This window comes from Octopus bimaculoides, chromosome 17 (assembly GCF_001194135.2).
Source record: "Octopus bimaculoides isolate UCB-OBI-ISO-001 chromosome 17, ASM119413v2, whole genome shotgun sequence".
NCBI classification, from domain to species: domain Eukaryota; kingdom Metazoa; phylum Mollusca; class Cephalopoda; order Octopoda; family Octopodidae; genus Octopus; species Octopus bimaculoides.
This window is the reverse complement of record NC_068997.1, coordinates 54,884,703-54,899,628: the sequence shown is the minus strand read 5'-3', so window position 1 is coordinate 54,899,628 and position 14,926 is coordinate 54,884,703. Positions and strand designations below refer to the sequence as shown.

General features: G+C 34.5%; 1 protein-coding gene across 20 annotated transcripts in view; it reads left to right on the top strand.

Annotated features, from left to right (window-relative positions):
- The window catches only part of LOC106878639 (thrombospondin type-1 domain-containing protein 7A), a 999,802-nt gene that overhangs the window by 718,932 nt on the left and 265,944 nt on the right, over positions 1-14,926 (top strand). For all 20 annotated transcript variants that reach the window (XR_008265800.1, XR_008265799.1, XM_052974016.1 and 17 more), the window contains one exon: positions 4,272-4,947. Coding sequence is in view for 18 of the 20 variants with exons in the window: in XM_052974016.1 (XP_052829976.1) it covers positions 4,272-4,947 (676 nt within the window). In the remaining 2 variants the exon portion in view is untranslated. The remainder of the gene's footprint in view (positions 1-4,271; positions 4,948-14,926) is intronic.

Sequence of the window (14,926 nt, the reverse complement as noted above, 5' to 3'; positions counted from 1 at the left end):
CACACACACACACACATGCATGCCCCCTCCACAACACATCAATATCATTTTAAATTTCAGTTTTAAAACAGAATATTGCTCGACTATTTATCACTTCCTCTCATACTCCCACCTTGTTCTCTTCCTCCGGTCACAGACAGCTCAATCCCACTCTGGACATTAATCGTCTTTACTATATATTTCTGATCACTTCCAATTATCAACCATTTTTTGACTCATCTCAGTTCTCAATAGCCTTCTTCCACAGTCCCTTTTCCTTCTCCTTCAACTTGTTTGCATCCATTTTTGCTCTCTCTTCTCAGCCTCATCTTAATTTTCTCCCCAAAATCCCTGTCCCATTTCAAGTGACCTGGGTTTTATTAGAAACTTTGCTTCCCTCTTTCTCAATCTTCTCTCACTCTCTGTACTCTTTCACCACAACTTTCTCTCACTCTTACTTCCTGTTTCTGTTGTACCTGTAATTTAAAGGGGCCAGCCTTGTCACACTCTGTGTCACGCTGAATCTCCCCGAGAACTACGTTAAGGGTTACATGTGTCTGTGGAGTGCTCAGCCACTTGCATGTTAATTTCACGAGCAGGCTGTTCCGTTGATCAGATCAACTGGAACCTTCATTGTAACCGACGGAGTGCCATGATTATATAATATATTAATCATCCATATATTATGTTGAAACTTCAGCTATATTACAAATATACGAGTTGAAGTTTCAAATTAAAACACAAAGTGACTTCATTGATTCAGTAAATATGAGGGCTGGTGTTATTGTTTTTGAAGGCAGACACTAAAATAAAGAAAGGTTGATCACAGCTGGAAACAATAAGTGAATATTTTAATCTTCAGTTACTCTACTCAAAGTTGCAACGTCAATCCACAACTGTAATTACTGTCTTTAATTTTGATTAAAAAGAAATAAAACAACAAATTGTACCAAATTTTAATAATTCTTTTTTCTTGTAAAATGATGTTTAGATATCATTAAGTTTAATCTCTCATATATAAGGAAACACTTGACTACATCCCTCTCTTTCTTCTCTGGTTCTTTCAATCCAGTAAGACACACTTGCTTACATAGAGATAGAGTGGTGTATAAACTGAAAGTGTCAATAGAAGTGAATGTATGGAATACAAGTTATGCTAGGGAAGGTCTATTAGAGAAGAGACAGAAGTAACACACACACACACACACATATATGGAACAGAAGTGCTAAGCAGTGATGCATATAAATACAAACTTGTTATCCATTCAAATATGCTTCAGGCATATTTGAAAAAGTAAGAAAGTCATTCAGTGTATTTTGTCACAGAAAAAATTCCTTGCTGTAGATAAATAGGTGTAAACACATCAAATCAGTTTGAAATGCCCTCTAACCACACTGATGGATACATGCATTTTGGAGTGGCTATCTCCTCTTTTGCATCAGATGCCAGAAAGCAGGGAATGCTATGAACTTTCAAGAAATAAATACCTTCTAATATATTCCTATCATCATACTGTGAGTGGTTGCACTAATCGGTGGCATACCATAAATAAAATACAGAATGGAAATGGTGAGCAGTGATGTGTATAAACACAAATTTGTTACCAGTTCAAATATGCTTGGGGCATATTCAAATCCTTAAGAAAGCCATTCACTATAAGGCAGTAATATATATATGAGAAGCTTAACATCATATATTTTAAAATCAATAGTGTATAAGTGTGATTGAGAGATGGTAGCTTACAAATAGAAGCTGCAAGCTAAGAGTGAGACAACAACACATAAGGCAGAAAATAATTGATAATTATGCTAAAAACAAAACAAAAATATGGCCCATTATTGCAAGGTGAATCCACAATTCTAATTAGTTTTTCTCATTTTATATACCTTCTTACATTATTTCCAAACATTGTTCTTAATGTCATCATAATGGTTTGTTAGAGATTCTCCATTAATTTATATTATAAATTTCATTTCTTTCTCAGTTTCCACACTTTACTCTCTATATTATTAATCAGGTTCATGAAATAACCTTCCTATTTGATTATTAAAAAACATTTAATTAACTTTATATTACTTAATCAACATATTTCAGAAGTAAATGTTGACAAAACAACAAAAATGTAGCCAGTGTTTATGTGTAATTAAAGAAAAGAAATGAGGGAGAGATAGAAAGTATGAACATTTACTGAATAATGATGACATCACTGTCTCTATCCACATAACACTATTTGTCCTTGGGTGCATCAGTGTAACAGTTTAATATCTATTTTTAGATGCAATCCTCTGAAAGGAAACACAACTATACTAATTCACCAATAACAACAAACACAGCATGAAAGACGGATATGAGATGATGATGATGATGATGTTGACTTGCAACATTGATAATTTACACCTTGGCTGATTTTTCAAGAATGCATCTTTCTAAATTAACATTGTATTTCATTGAATATTGAAAATATCTCATGTGCAGGCATGGTCGTGTGGTAAGAAGCTTGCTTCCCAAGCACATAGTTCTGGGTTCAGTCACACTGCATGGCACCTTGGGCAAGTGTATTCTACTATAGCCTCAGACTGACCAAAGCCTTGTGAGTGGATTTGGTAGATTGGAAAAAGACTAGCTGATATGTGTGTGTGTGTATGTTTGTCCCCTACACTGCTTGGCAACTGGTCGTTGGTGTATTTACACGCTTGTAACTTAGTAGTTCAGCAAAAGAGACTGATAGAATAAGTACCAGGCTTAAAAAAAAATAAGTACTGGTATTGTTTCATTCAACTAAAAATTCTTCAAGGCAGTGCCCCAGCATGGCCATAATCCAATGATTGAAACAAGTAAAGGATAAAAGATACATTTGAAACCATTCACTCTCTAAACCTCATTTATCCTGCAAATCAATTTTGCACATCTTCATGAACTTGTTCTGAAATTGTCTCCTTGAGACTTATTTTATGCAAATCTTTTAATTAATGTCCCAGAGACAGATTATAAAAACCAATAACAAATAAAAAAAAAAAAACATTGCATTGTGGAATTTAGTGCCAAATGTAGAATTACAATATCAATCAGGAATTATATATTGATTCACTAGTAATCCAATTTATAAACAGCTATGTACATATAAGATGTCAGACGTTGAGAACTATGAAAGGATGAGGACTCTGTGAATTCTAGTTTGTGATAGGTTTAATAGCATGAAATCTTCTTAATATTTCACTATCTGAAATTTATAAAAAAATTCTTTAACTTCAATGAAAATAGTCCAAAGGTTTGCAGACATTCAGAAATAAAAGATCAATACACAAAATTTATTTCACCTTTGATGTATTTTCGTAATAGCCATAATTTCTAATTCCTTCACACTTACAAGCCTCATCTGGCTACAGAAATTAATGGGAGGAATTCCTTTGGGATATTGTTTATTTCCACACTAAACAATCTGTCAGAAATGAAGTTTGTTCTGCAAAATTATTTTCATCCTATAAGAAGAATTATAAATAGCAGGTTTGAACTCGCTGATTGGGTTAACAAAAGGGTTAACATTTTTATTATCCCATTTCTGTTGAAATTCGCTGCCTTTATTTCAATTAATTTAAAATATAATGAAGAATTTAGCCAAATAACTTTGTCATTATTAAGTTAGTGCTTGCAACATAAATGAACATGAAATTTTAATGGGAAGTTTTAATTTTGATCATTTTAAAACATGAATTTTGTATCATAGAACCAAGGATAGTCTCAAGTGGGTTACTATCAAAAGAATTGGAAGATAAGAGCCAGCCATATTGGTGTTGTTATTTGGAACAGAAAAAGAAAAAGCACGAAATGTAACAGATTTCAACTTTCGAATTTATTAGAAGTTACTTCGTTTCTCTTTCTGAAATTTTCAGTTTATATTTCATTTTTGAAATTCACCTAGAATCATTTTTAAATATCATCTCTAAAGTTTGAAATTTTTTTACAGTTTGTTTATTTTAGTTGTACATTCAAACCTGTTGCTCTACTTGCATCAGTACCACTACCTGAGATATTAACTTCATCCACTTTGAATTTTTAGAATTTGGCCCAGAAAAATGGCATTTAATTATAGAAGACAAGCATTGATTTATGCTAATCATTGAATATTAAACACATTGAATTTATTTTAGTATATTATATATTAATATAAATAACCAACAGAATTTGTTGATGCCAATTTAAAAACCTGGTGCATTTGACATTCATAGCCTTTAGTATGAAGTCAGAGGTAATTCTAAAATAAATGAAAATTATTATTTTTTTTATTTTCTAGGTGAATGGAGCCCATGTGAACATCGTTGGTGTGGCGAAAATGGAACAAAAACGCGGACTTTGAAATGTGTTGGTGTTTACGGAGAAACAGTGGATATAGCAAGATGCGATAACATCCACAGACCGGCAACACAGGAAAACTGTTATAAACCTTGTAGTCATCACAAAAATAATTTCAACTGGGAACTTAGTCCATGGGGGAAATGTAAACCATTTTTGCCAACATTAGTCTGTAAAAGGCAGGTGGGTCTTCAGACTCGAACTGTCAAATGTTTCTCAGTGAAAGACAAAAAAGTAAGGGATGATGATGTGTGTAGTTACTTCCTTAGAAAACCCAAAACGGAAAGAGATTGTCAGGTCTATTGCCCGCAGGACTGTATAGTTAGTGAATTTTCAAACTGGAGTTCTTGTGATTCTTGTACTTTCATCAATAAAACAAGAACGCGAACTGTGGTGGTTCCTCCTTTTGCTGGTGGTAAACCTTGTCCTGTTCTTTCTGAGATGAGACCTTGTCCAAAATGCATCGATTCTTTTACATTTAAAATTGGACCATGGAGAAAATGTATGGAAATTCACACTAAAAATTCAGTTCATAAACAAAGATTTCATCATAACATTGGATACCAGGAAAGGGATATAAGTTGTCTTGGGCGACATGGAAGACTTGTTCCTCTAAAGTAAGTGATAACATCCTTTATTTTCCTTCCATTTCACTGTAACAGGAAACATTACTTTGAAGTGTATTGAACAAGTGTGCAATGTTGTTGTTTGACCCTGGGTCAGCTATGTCTACATTCCAGCAGAAAATATTTATTTTATTTTGACAAGTGTTGTATTGGGGATTATATTATCTATCAAGTGATTTGAGGGAGACTTTGCAGCTATTTCTAACAAGTGTAGCCACCATATAGAGATTCGTAGTTGGACTCAGTAAAAGTGCCTCCGATAGTTGAGTAAAGGTACCATTGTTGAGGTAACTGCTTGCAATTCTGTACCTATGTGAGTAGTTTTTGGTCAATAAAATGTTTTCATAGGACAATTAGTTAAATTATAAAATGGTTTTAGAAGTTCAATTTTAAAAAGATGAATCTATTTTTTTAGTGGCAAAATATTAAAAAACATAACCAAATGGAAAAATCACTTTCATGAACATATCAAATGCAATTTTAAAAAGGTCAATTGCCAAAGACTGTAACACATGTGTAGAACATAAGTAAATGTACAGTCTTGTGTATATTTAGTGATTCAGTCATTACTCTTTTGGGAAGTACAAGTTGCCTAGTCTTTGCTGAGGAAGTGAGAATAGGGTGAAAACATGTCTGATAGTTGTCTGATGTAGTTGCATGGAAAACTAAACATATTACTAAACTGGCACCCACAAGCATGACTGGGCAGCACACACCACACTACTGCTAATTGCTTTACATACATTGCTGTAGTTGAGAGCAGACAAAGACACTAACTCAGCCTTCTCAATCCCCATCCCAGTGAAACATCAAGGATGTGTCAAGCTGGAGAGAGAAAAAGTTTTCACCAGCTCTGAGCTGGGTCTCATTTCTAGTTGAGTAAAATTATAACAACATGAAATGAATACCTTGCTTAAGGGCACAATGCACCACTCAATCTAGAAATTGAACCAACGACTTTCTGATTGAGAGACCAACACCCTATATGCAAAGTTACATGTGCCTTCCCTCCACACATATACAATTCTAACACTTCATTTACATTAAATATTTTCACTCTGATTTCCTATTTGCAATATGATCATCTACAAAGTGAAATATTACTAATCAATTTTTGTTTTCTTTTCATAATATGATTTTTGAGGTGATGACAATATGTAACTCTAGAGCCAATCAGTTTTAATAGAATGCTGAATACTCCATTGCTGGGTATACATTTCACAATAAACTTCTGTTTCAATAATTCCAGATTTCCCCCACCACCACCTGAGAGATCTTCTTAGTAGTACTTCTATTAACTTTCTAACAAAATGTGATCATTGTTAAGTCTTATTCTCCATTATATTTTGGCTGATAGGTTTCAAATTCTTTGGAATATATTTTGTCAATAAATTCTTACTAACTCAGGTAACACCTGTCAACTCATCAATGAATTTGTGTCAAATTTAAATTTACTTCTCTACAATACTTTATTACATGTTCTCTTCTACACCACTTTTATTCTCTCGACAACTTTCTAATATCAAGTAATTCAAATTTATATTTTCAATACTTCATGCACCTTTACACTGAGTTTGAATTTCTCTAAAATCTATTAACTCTATATTATGGAAATTAGTCTTTATTATTGGTGATGATGATGTTGACCAAACCTGCACAGGATCCAAAATTGTGATGTTGTAAATTGATGATATTGTGTAAACTGGGGGTTTTATACTGTCACAACAAGGACCTCAGACAGACAGTACTTTATGCAGTTCCAAGTAAAACCGATTTTTGCAATACACCAAGATTGTAGGGTATTTTTAAAGTGTCCAGAGGCTTCTTCAGTTTGGGTGGTGTTGAACCCAACGCTTCAATGACACAGGAACAACCTTTATGTTTGAATCTTGCAGCAGCAACATACTCTTTTACTTGTTTCAGTCATTTGACTGCAGCCATGTTGGAGCACTGCCTTTAGTCGAGCAAATCAACCCCAGGACTTATTCTTTGTAAGCCTAGTACTTATTATATCGGTCTATTTTGCTGAACTGCTAAGTTACGGGGATGTAAACACACCAGCATCAGTTATCAAAGCGATGTTGTGGGGACAAACACAGTATTATTATCATTAAGGTAGCAAGCTGTCAGAATTGATAACAAGTCAAACAAAATGCTTAGTAACATTTTATCCATCCTTACTTTCTAGAATTTTTTTCAGACCATGTAGCTCATCCAGCTCAAAAGATCCCTGAATAAGGTTTGTTTAAGGATGATGAATGAAACAACCATGTTTATAGATGTGAATTATTCAAACCTCAAAGAATCCCTCTTAACACATGGCTATGATGCTTCTCCACTACTCATGATCAGAGATGCACATATCATCAGCCATAAAGGTAGAGGGCTTGAATGGCTGCTACAGCCTGTCATCTGTCTTTTAGGATGTCATGAAACCACTTTCCCAGTTTTCCAACTTGATCAACCTTTCAAGATATATCACATCCATATCTGAGCAATTCATTCACTTCCTTAGACATCTTGATTTGAAACACAATCAATTTAACATATGTATATGCACACATATATAAGTGTGTGCATATAAATATGTATGTATAGAGAGAGAGATAGATACAGACAGACAGATAGATTTATATATAAAGCAATGAAGCTATTACAATCAAGAGTCAAATGTATATGGGTGTCATAATTTACTTGGTGTTTGAAAGAGAATTTAACATGAAATTTTGAGGGAAGCTTTTCATTTCAATAAGTCTAATACAGGAAGTTTGTACTATAGAAGCATTGGCGGCAGACGGCTTAATCCAACCCACTCTATACACAAACCATTTATTTAAAGATCACTACAATATACTCTGAATAATTAAAACAAAAATGATTCATTAGCTATATTTCAGGTCTTCTAATATTTCTGGCAGTAAAACTTGCTTTTCGTTGGTATACTATTCAGTTAAGAAGTATCAGCAATTATTTTTAACTGAATTTTGAAATTTTAAAATAACACTGCAGATAATTGCTATGCTGAATGTGAATCAAATTTACTTTTAGAATTAAGAATAGAAAAATTTATGTCACTTTTAAATTTTGTAGTAATTTTAATTTATGTTAATTATAAAATAGCAATGGCATTGACATGAATCATAACTACCATCCAAATATCATACCTGTTTTTTATGTTTTTTTAATTGCAGATTGATAAGGGAGCTCAAAACACAAATGTCTTTCAAATTTATTATTTTAGTGGGTTTTTTTTCTCTCTTTTCTTAAAGGAACGTATAACTACCTTTGAAATTGCTGTCAGAAAAATGTTTGAGCTCTGTGTTTTCATATAAGCTCTAATTAGCATTGTATTAATTGATGCTGCCCAATTTCTAAGATACTTTTGAACTTTTTTTTTAATTACATCTGATTAAACAGCATAATAAAGTAGGGCCATCAGCATTTTTTCTTTGTTTGGTGATTTGAAATATAAACATAATCTGAGAACTTCAAATAAAAACCAACTGAAATTGATGCCAACACTAATTAGGGACAGCAGAAGAAAACAATGACTTTCTAAATAATTACTTTGACAAAGAAAATAAAGAAATTTAGTGTAAACAATAATAATGGTTTGTAATTTAGGCATAAGACCAACAATTTTGAGGTGGGGCGGGGTGAAGGTTATGTTTTGTCAAAGCAGGTACATGACTGGTACTTTATTAATCCTGGAGGGATGAAAGGCAAAGTTGACCTCAGTGTAATTTGAACTCAGAAAGCAAGGAACTGAAAGACAAGCAGCATGGCATTTTCTTCAACACTCAAACCATTCTGATAATAAGAAATGGCTGCTAATATAAACAGTTACTTGTTGAAGAATATTGTTTTGGCAATCCTTTATCTTTTCTATGTGAGTTTTGAGACATTTCCTTTCAGTTCATTTTATTCATTATAAATTATAATAAGATTACTTTATGTAAAGATCATATTTTCCTGCACATACAATATTCAGTAAGTAATTATAATATAATTTAAACTTCTCATAATTCAAATATACAAGTGTTAAGTTTTCGTGCTAATATTAAAAATCTCAATCTTCATTTTATAAACATAAAATGTCATAAAATTGTCAATGTTGGAAGATTCTGGAGGAATTGATTAAATATTTGGCAAAGTTCAGTTCAACAAGTTGATAATTTATTCCTTAAAAATATGTAATAACTTCCAGTACAAAACTCCATGATAATATTATTTAAATCATGATGTGAAAGGTTTTATTTACACTCCATTATACATTTTCTTATTTAAATCATAATATAATCACTTTCAGATTAAAACATCGTAACACATTCTGATATTTAGATCCTGATGTAATAACCGCTTTATCATGCATACTGCTATTTATATCATGATGTTATGCCAGTATGAAACCCCATTATATATTGTTATTAAAATCTTGATATAATAACTTTTAATATTAATTGCCATAATACATGTTATTCAACTGGTGCTGCCTAATATAAACTACCCAACTATTTCTGTCCCAAATACAGATATTTTATAAGTGTTATTACCCTATCACTTACAAAGTGTTCGTTTCACCTCCAAAACAGGTGGGAATGTTAATTATTTTCTAAATGCTAAATATATATCAGAAATATACTAAAATATCCTCATTTTCTTTCCCCGCTAAAGTAATTATATATTGAGAATATGTCAGGTAGAAATTAACTCTGATTACTCAAAGCCAACAGCTCATCACTTCCAAAAAGTAAATATCGCAAATATTTTTAGGGCACATTTATAAGCATATCTCTTTCATCTCAAGTCACCCTGTAAACAAGGAGTGCTGAAAAGTTCCAGGTTTTAAGGGTATTGCAAAAGGCCTGGTTAGAGGTCCTACCTTCTGAGTTTTTTTTACAGGGCTTAGAAAAACCGAAGGACCACTGCAATAAGTGTGTGAATCTGAGAGGGGGAATATGCTGAATAGAAGGATTGTGGGATAGAGAAGGCGTCTTGCATTAGAGGAGAGAGACAGCTTACTTCAGATGGAGAGTGGGGAGATAGTGAAGATGTAACAGAAAGTGGGGCAGGGGCTATATACCCAAGTTACAGGGTGGTGTATATAGTGAAGTGGGGATTGGAAAGGGTGGGTAGGTGGGTTAGTTCACAAGATTTCAAAAGGAGATGGGAGCTAGAGGTGGAGAGGAAGTATATTGTGTGCAGGTAGATGGATATATGAGGGAGAATGGAGGGGAGGGAGAAACAGTAGTGGTTGACATGAGGGAGGTCAATAAAATTCCAATCAAGGTCTAGACTATGGTATCAACTAATTTACCTTTCACCAAAATTACTGGCCATGCATCTAGGTCAAAAATCATCATCGTTATTATCACTACTAGTACTGCTGCCACCACCGCCGACAGGTTTTAGGATGAAAAGGAAATGTCCAATGTCAGGAAAACAGTGACACAGGAGGAAGAGGAAAAAAAGCAAAGACTACTAATGAATATAAATGGCAAGTTTTAGAATATTCAGAGATGTGAAGAAAAAGTTATAAATGAATTAGGAAATAATGGAATAACTAGAGAACATACAGCTAGAAAGGTTGGCATCATTAAGGGGAATCAAGATGGCCAGATTAGTCTTGTCAGCATTAAAAAAAAAATCTATAGTGATATCAACGATCTGTTATATTGTGTGAATGTGAACATGTTACAAAAATATTATACAGTGATTACAGAAGGAAATCAGATAAAACGGAAGTGTAGTTGGAAAGGAGGCTGAAGGGATAAAAGAAGTGAAACAAATTTGAAGTTAGCTTTCCTCAGGATGAAAACCATCAAAAACAAGAAGCGTTCCATAGGAAATATAGGTCATGACAAAATGTGAAGATAACAAACTGTAAAAGAAGAAATAAAATGAAGAACTAAGGTGAAGAAGGAAAAGATTGGGAAGATAGTTACGGATAATAAATAGAACAATAAAGTCAGAAAAAGAAATGCAGAGTGTGTGGAAACAATAAGTGGGAATTTTATGAACAGCTGAGCTGTATTGAAGAATATTATGGAAATGAAATGCCAGATTGAAGAGTATCAGAAAAAAGTCATCTGCAAATATTTGAAGTAATGCAGGAGAACATGAAGCAGATGAAGGTTGAACACAGAAGCTGTTGACAAGATTATTGAATAGCCAAACATTTATTACACATAAAAGAGATGGCAACTGGATGCAAAAGTTGTTGATAGAATTAGTAGAAAGTATTATATAAAGAAGAACTAAAATCTACTTAGAGACAAAACAAGAACCAAAAACTCAAAAAAGAAAATACCCAATAGGTTTGTGGGTTTGAAATGTTTTAAATGCCTAAAATAGCATCTTGATAAATATTTTATCAATTTGTGGCATTATATATGAAAGCTATTTTGTTCTATCGTGATTCCTTTTCTTATTTTCAGGCTATTCTAAAAGAGGGTATTGTTTTTGGTAACAATGACGCCCAGAACATCACACACTAACTTTATTTAGAGTTTATCTTTGATCTCGGATACTGTCCACAATCCTATAGATCGACCTTATAAAGCTGTTTACATTTGAAGTTTTGTCTTCATACGAATTCCTCTCATTGTGAACAACTGTTCTAATATGTCAGAGACCATTCCTTAGAGAATCTCCCACACCACTCTGGTATTACAACTAGCTTTGATGATCACACAGTTACAATCTAAATCTTGAGATTGTAATTCCTAACTTGTTCTTTGTCTCTAATTCTGGCATTACCAAATATTGATTTAATATAATAATCTTGCTGCCTCAACATCAATAATATCTGTTCTCCATCTCTCTCATAAATGATTACATTGAATTTCAAATTCCAAAGAATTTTAAAGGCCTTTAATTCAGTTATATCCAATAGTTGATGCTGTTATTGTTGCGGTTATTATTATTAAAATCATAGAATCGGTACAGTAGCAAACAAAATACCTTCTGGTATTTATATCTTCACCTTCTATCCCTTCTGAAATCATTACAATATAAGCAACAGCAAAGTATTTGAATGAACCAATGGCTTAAACTTCGCATCACCATTATATTTGTGGTCCTTTTGCTTAATAAAAGAAATTATAATTAATATTATTATTATTAGACTGGGATATTTGGCCCCATAATCACCTAAAAGGAATCATTTTTATTATTGTTTGTTTTCTTGTTGTTAGGTGAAATCGATAATGTCTGTAGTGACCCAATAATGTTTGCTAGTCTTGAGTGAGGCTGAGGTCTGTTTAATGAGCAGTTTAATGTGGTATTTTAATGTAATTTCCCGATACATTAAATCAGGAAATATTTCCTTCAAATTCTGCTTAAACTTGTGTTGAATACTTTCGGGACTAATCGTTAATGCAGGCAAGTAAATTAACACCTTGATATTCTGAAATCATAGTCAATTAAAGTTACAATGATAACGTATCTCTCCAGAGAGTAACATCTCTAAGCCATGCTAACCACAACTTTCCTTCATATGTTACACAGCTACTCGATTAACACCCTCCCATTTAAAAATATTCACTACCAGCCACAGTGTGTATGTGTAATGTAATTACATAAATACACATATGTAAATATGTGTGCATATATGTGTACATGCACACAAATATATATATATTATTTCTACAGATTTTCGATAGAATTCAGTGCTGGCTTTGAATTCTATAGAAAACCTGTAGAGACAAACTTGAAAATCAGAACATGCACCGCAAGCACAAGAGTAAAGCACAATATTGACTTGTAAACCTATAACAGACTTAGTAGTCTATTATGGTTGCAAAATGCAAGTCTGTGTCCTTGTTAGTGATTGACATACATACATCACCGTTGTTGTTTAATGTCCGCTTTCCATGCTAGTATGGGTTGGATAATTTGACTGAGGACTGGTGGACCAGGAGGCGACACCAGGCTCCAATCTGATTTGGCAGAGTTTCTACAGCTGGATGCCCTTCCTAACGCCAGCCACGCCAACCACATACATATATATATTTTTATATATATATATGTGTGTGTGTGAGTGATTTTCACACAAGGAGAAGTGTAAAGGAAAAAAAGGTTGAAAGACCTTTAAAAACATATGTTCACATTTACCTGTCATGTTTCACAACTTCATTGTCTTTGAAAGCTGTGTAAGACGGAAGGAGTGGCAGCTATGCCTGATTTAGTCCTGACTTTGGCTGGAACTTGAAATTTTGCTTCATTTATGAAGAGATTATGGCTCACACTACTTTGAAAAATCATGAAATTGTGAAACTGGTTAAATAAATGTAATTTATTTCAACCTTCACACACACACACATACACACATCTAAAGTACTTTTATTTATTTCTAGTCTGAACAACAGTGCCACTTGCATGACACCAGTATCTGCCACAACTATGATTTTACTTGGCTTGATGGGTTTTCTTCTCAAGCACAGCATAATGTCAAAGGTCTTGGTCATTTGTCATTGCCACCATGAGGCCCAACACTTGAAAGGTGCTTCTTAAGCACAGCATATCACCAAAGGTCTCCATCACTAGTCATTGCCTCCATGAGGCCAAAATTTCAAAGATCATGCTTCAATACCTTGTCCCCTGTCTTCTTCAATCTACCTCTACCACAGGTCCCCTCCACAGTAAGAGATTAGCAATTCTTTACACAGCTGTCCTCATCCATATGCATCACATGACCATACCAGCACAGTCATCTCTCTTGCACACCACATCTGATACCTCTTATGCCCAAATTTTTTCTCAAGATGCATACACTCTGTCATACATGCACACTGATATTGCACATCCAGAGAAGCATACTGGCTTCATTTCTTTCAAGCCTATGTATTTCTTGGCTGTCACAGCCCATGTTTCACTGCCATGTCGCATAGATATTCACACACAGGCATCATACAATTTGCCTTTCACTCTGAGGGAGAGGCCTTTTGTTGCCCACAGAGGTAGGAGCTCTCTGAACTTTGCCCAGCCTAATCTTATTCTCACAGCTACACTCTCAGAGCCTCCACCTCTGCCACTAACTTCGTCACCTAGATCATGGAAGCTCTCTACAACCTCTAGCTTAACCCCTGGCAGTTGATGGAGTCTATTTTCTGTATATCTTCAGTGTTTATTGTACCTGTGAATCTTCCACATGCAAAAACTATTTTCCCAGTTAACCTTACTCTGATATTGCTGCACCACTTATATGTCCATAGCTTACAGTAGGTACATATTATGGAGTTTCTACCTCCACCTTTTCTACAGATTGAATAGACAGTGCCCAACTGACCCTACAATACTGTGTAATTGACCAAATCAAATACAAACAATGTGCATACATGAAATTAAAAATATAAAATGGCAACAATTTTCCTATCGTCGTCTTCATTGTTTAACGTCCGCTTTCCATGCTAGCATGGGTTGGACGATTTGACTGAGGACTGGTGAAACCAGATGGCTACACCAGGCTCCAATCTGATTTGGCAGAGTTTCTACAGCTGGATGCCCTTCCTAACGCCAACCACTCAGAGAGTGTAGTGGGTGCTTTTACGTGTCACCCACACGAAGGCCAGTCAGGCGGTACTGGCAACGGCCACGCTCAAAATGGTGCATTTCATGTGCCACCCGTACAAGAGCCAGTCCAGGGGCACTGGCAACGATCTCGCTCAAAAAAAAAAGAAAAAAAATTCATGTGTCACCCGCACAAGAGCCAGTTCAGGGGCACTGGCAATGATGTCGATCGAAAATCCTACGACGGCCCCGCACAAGAGCCAGTTCAGGGTCACTGGCAACGATCTCGCTTAGAAAATTTTATGTGTCAGCCGCACAAGAGCTAGCCCAGGGGCACTGGCAACGATCTTGCTCGAGAAATTTCATGTGTCACCCTCACAAGAGTCAGTCCAGGGGCACCGGCAACGATCTCGCTCGAAAGGTTTCATGTGTCGCCCGCACACACACATATATATATATA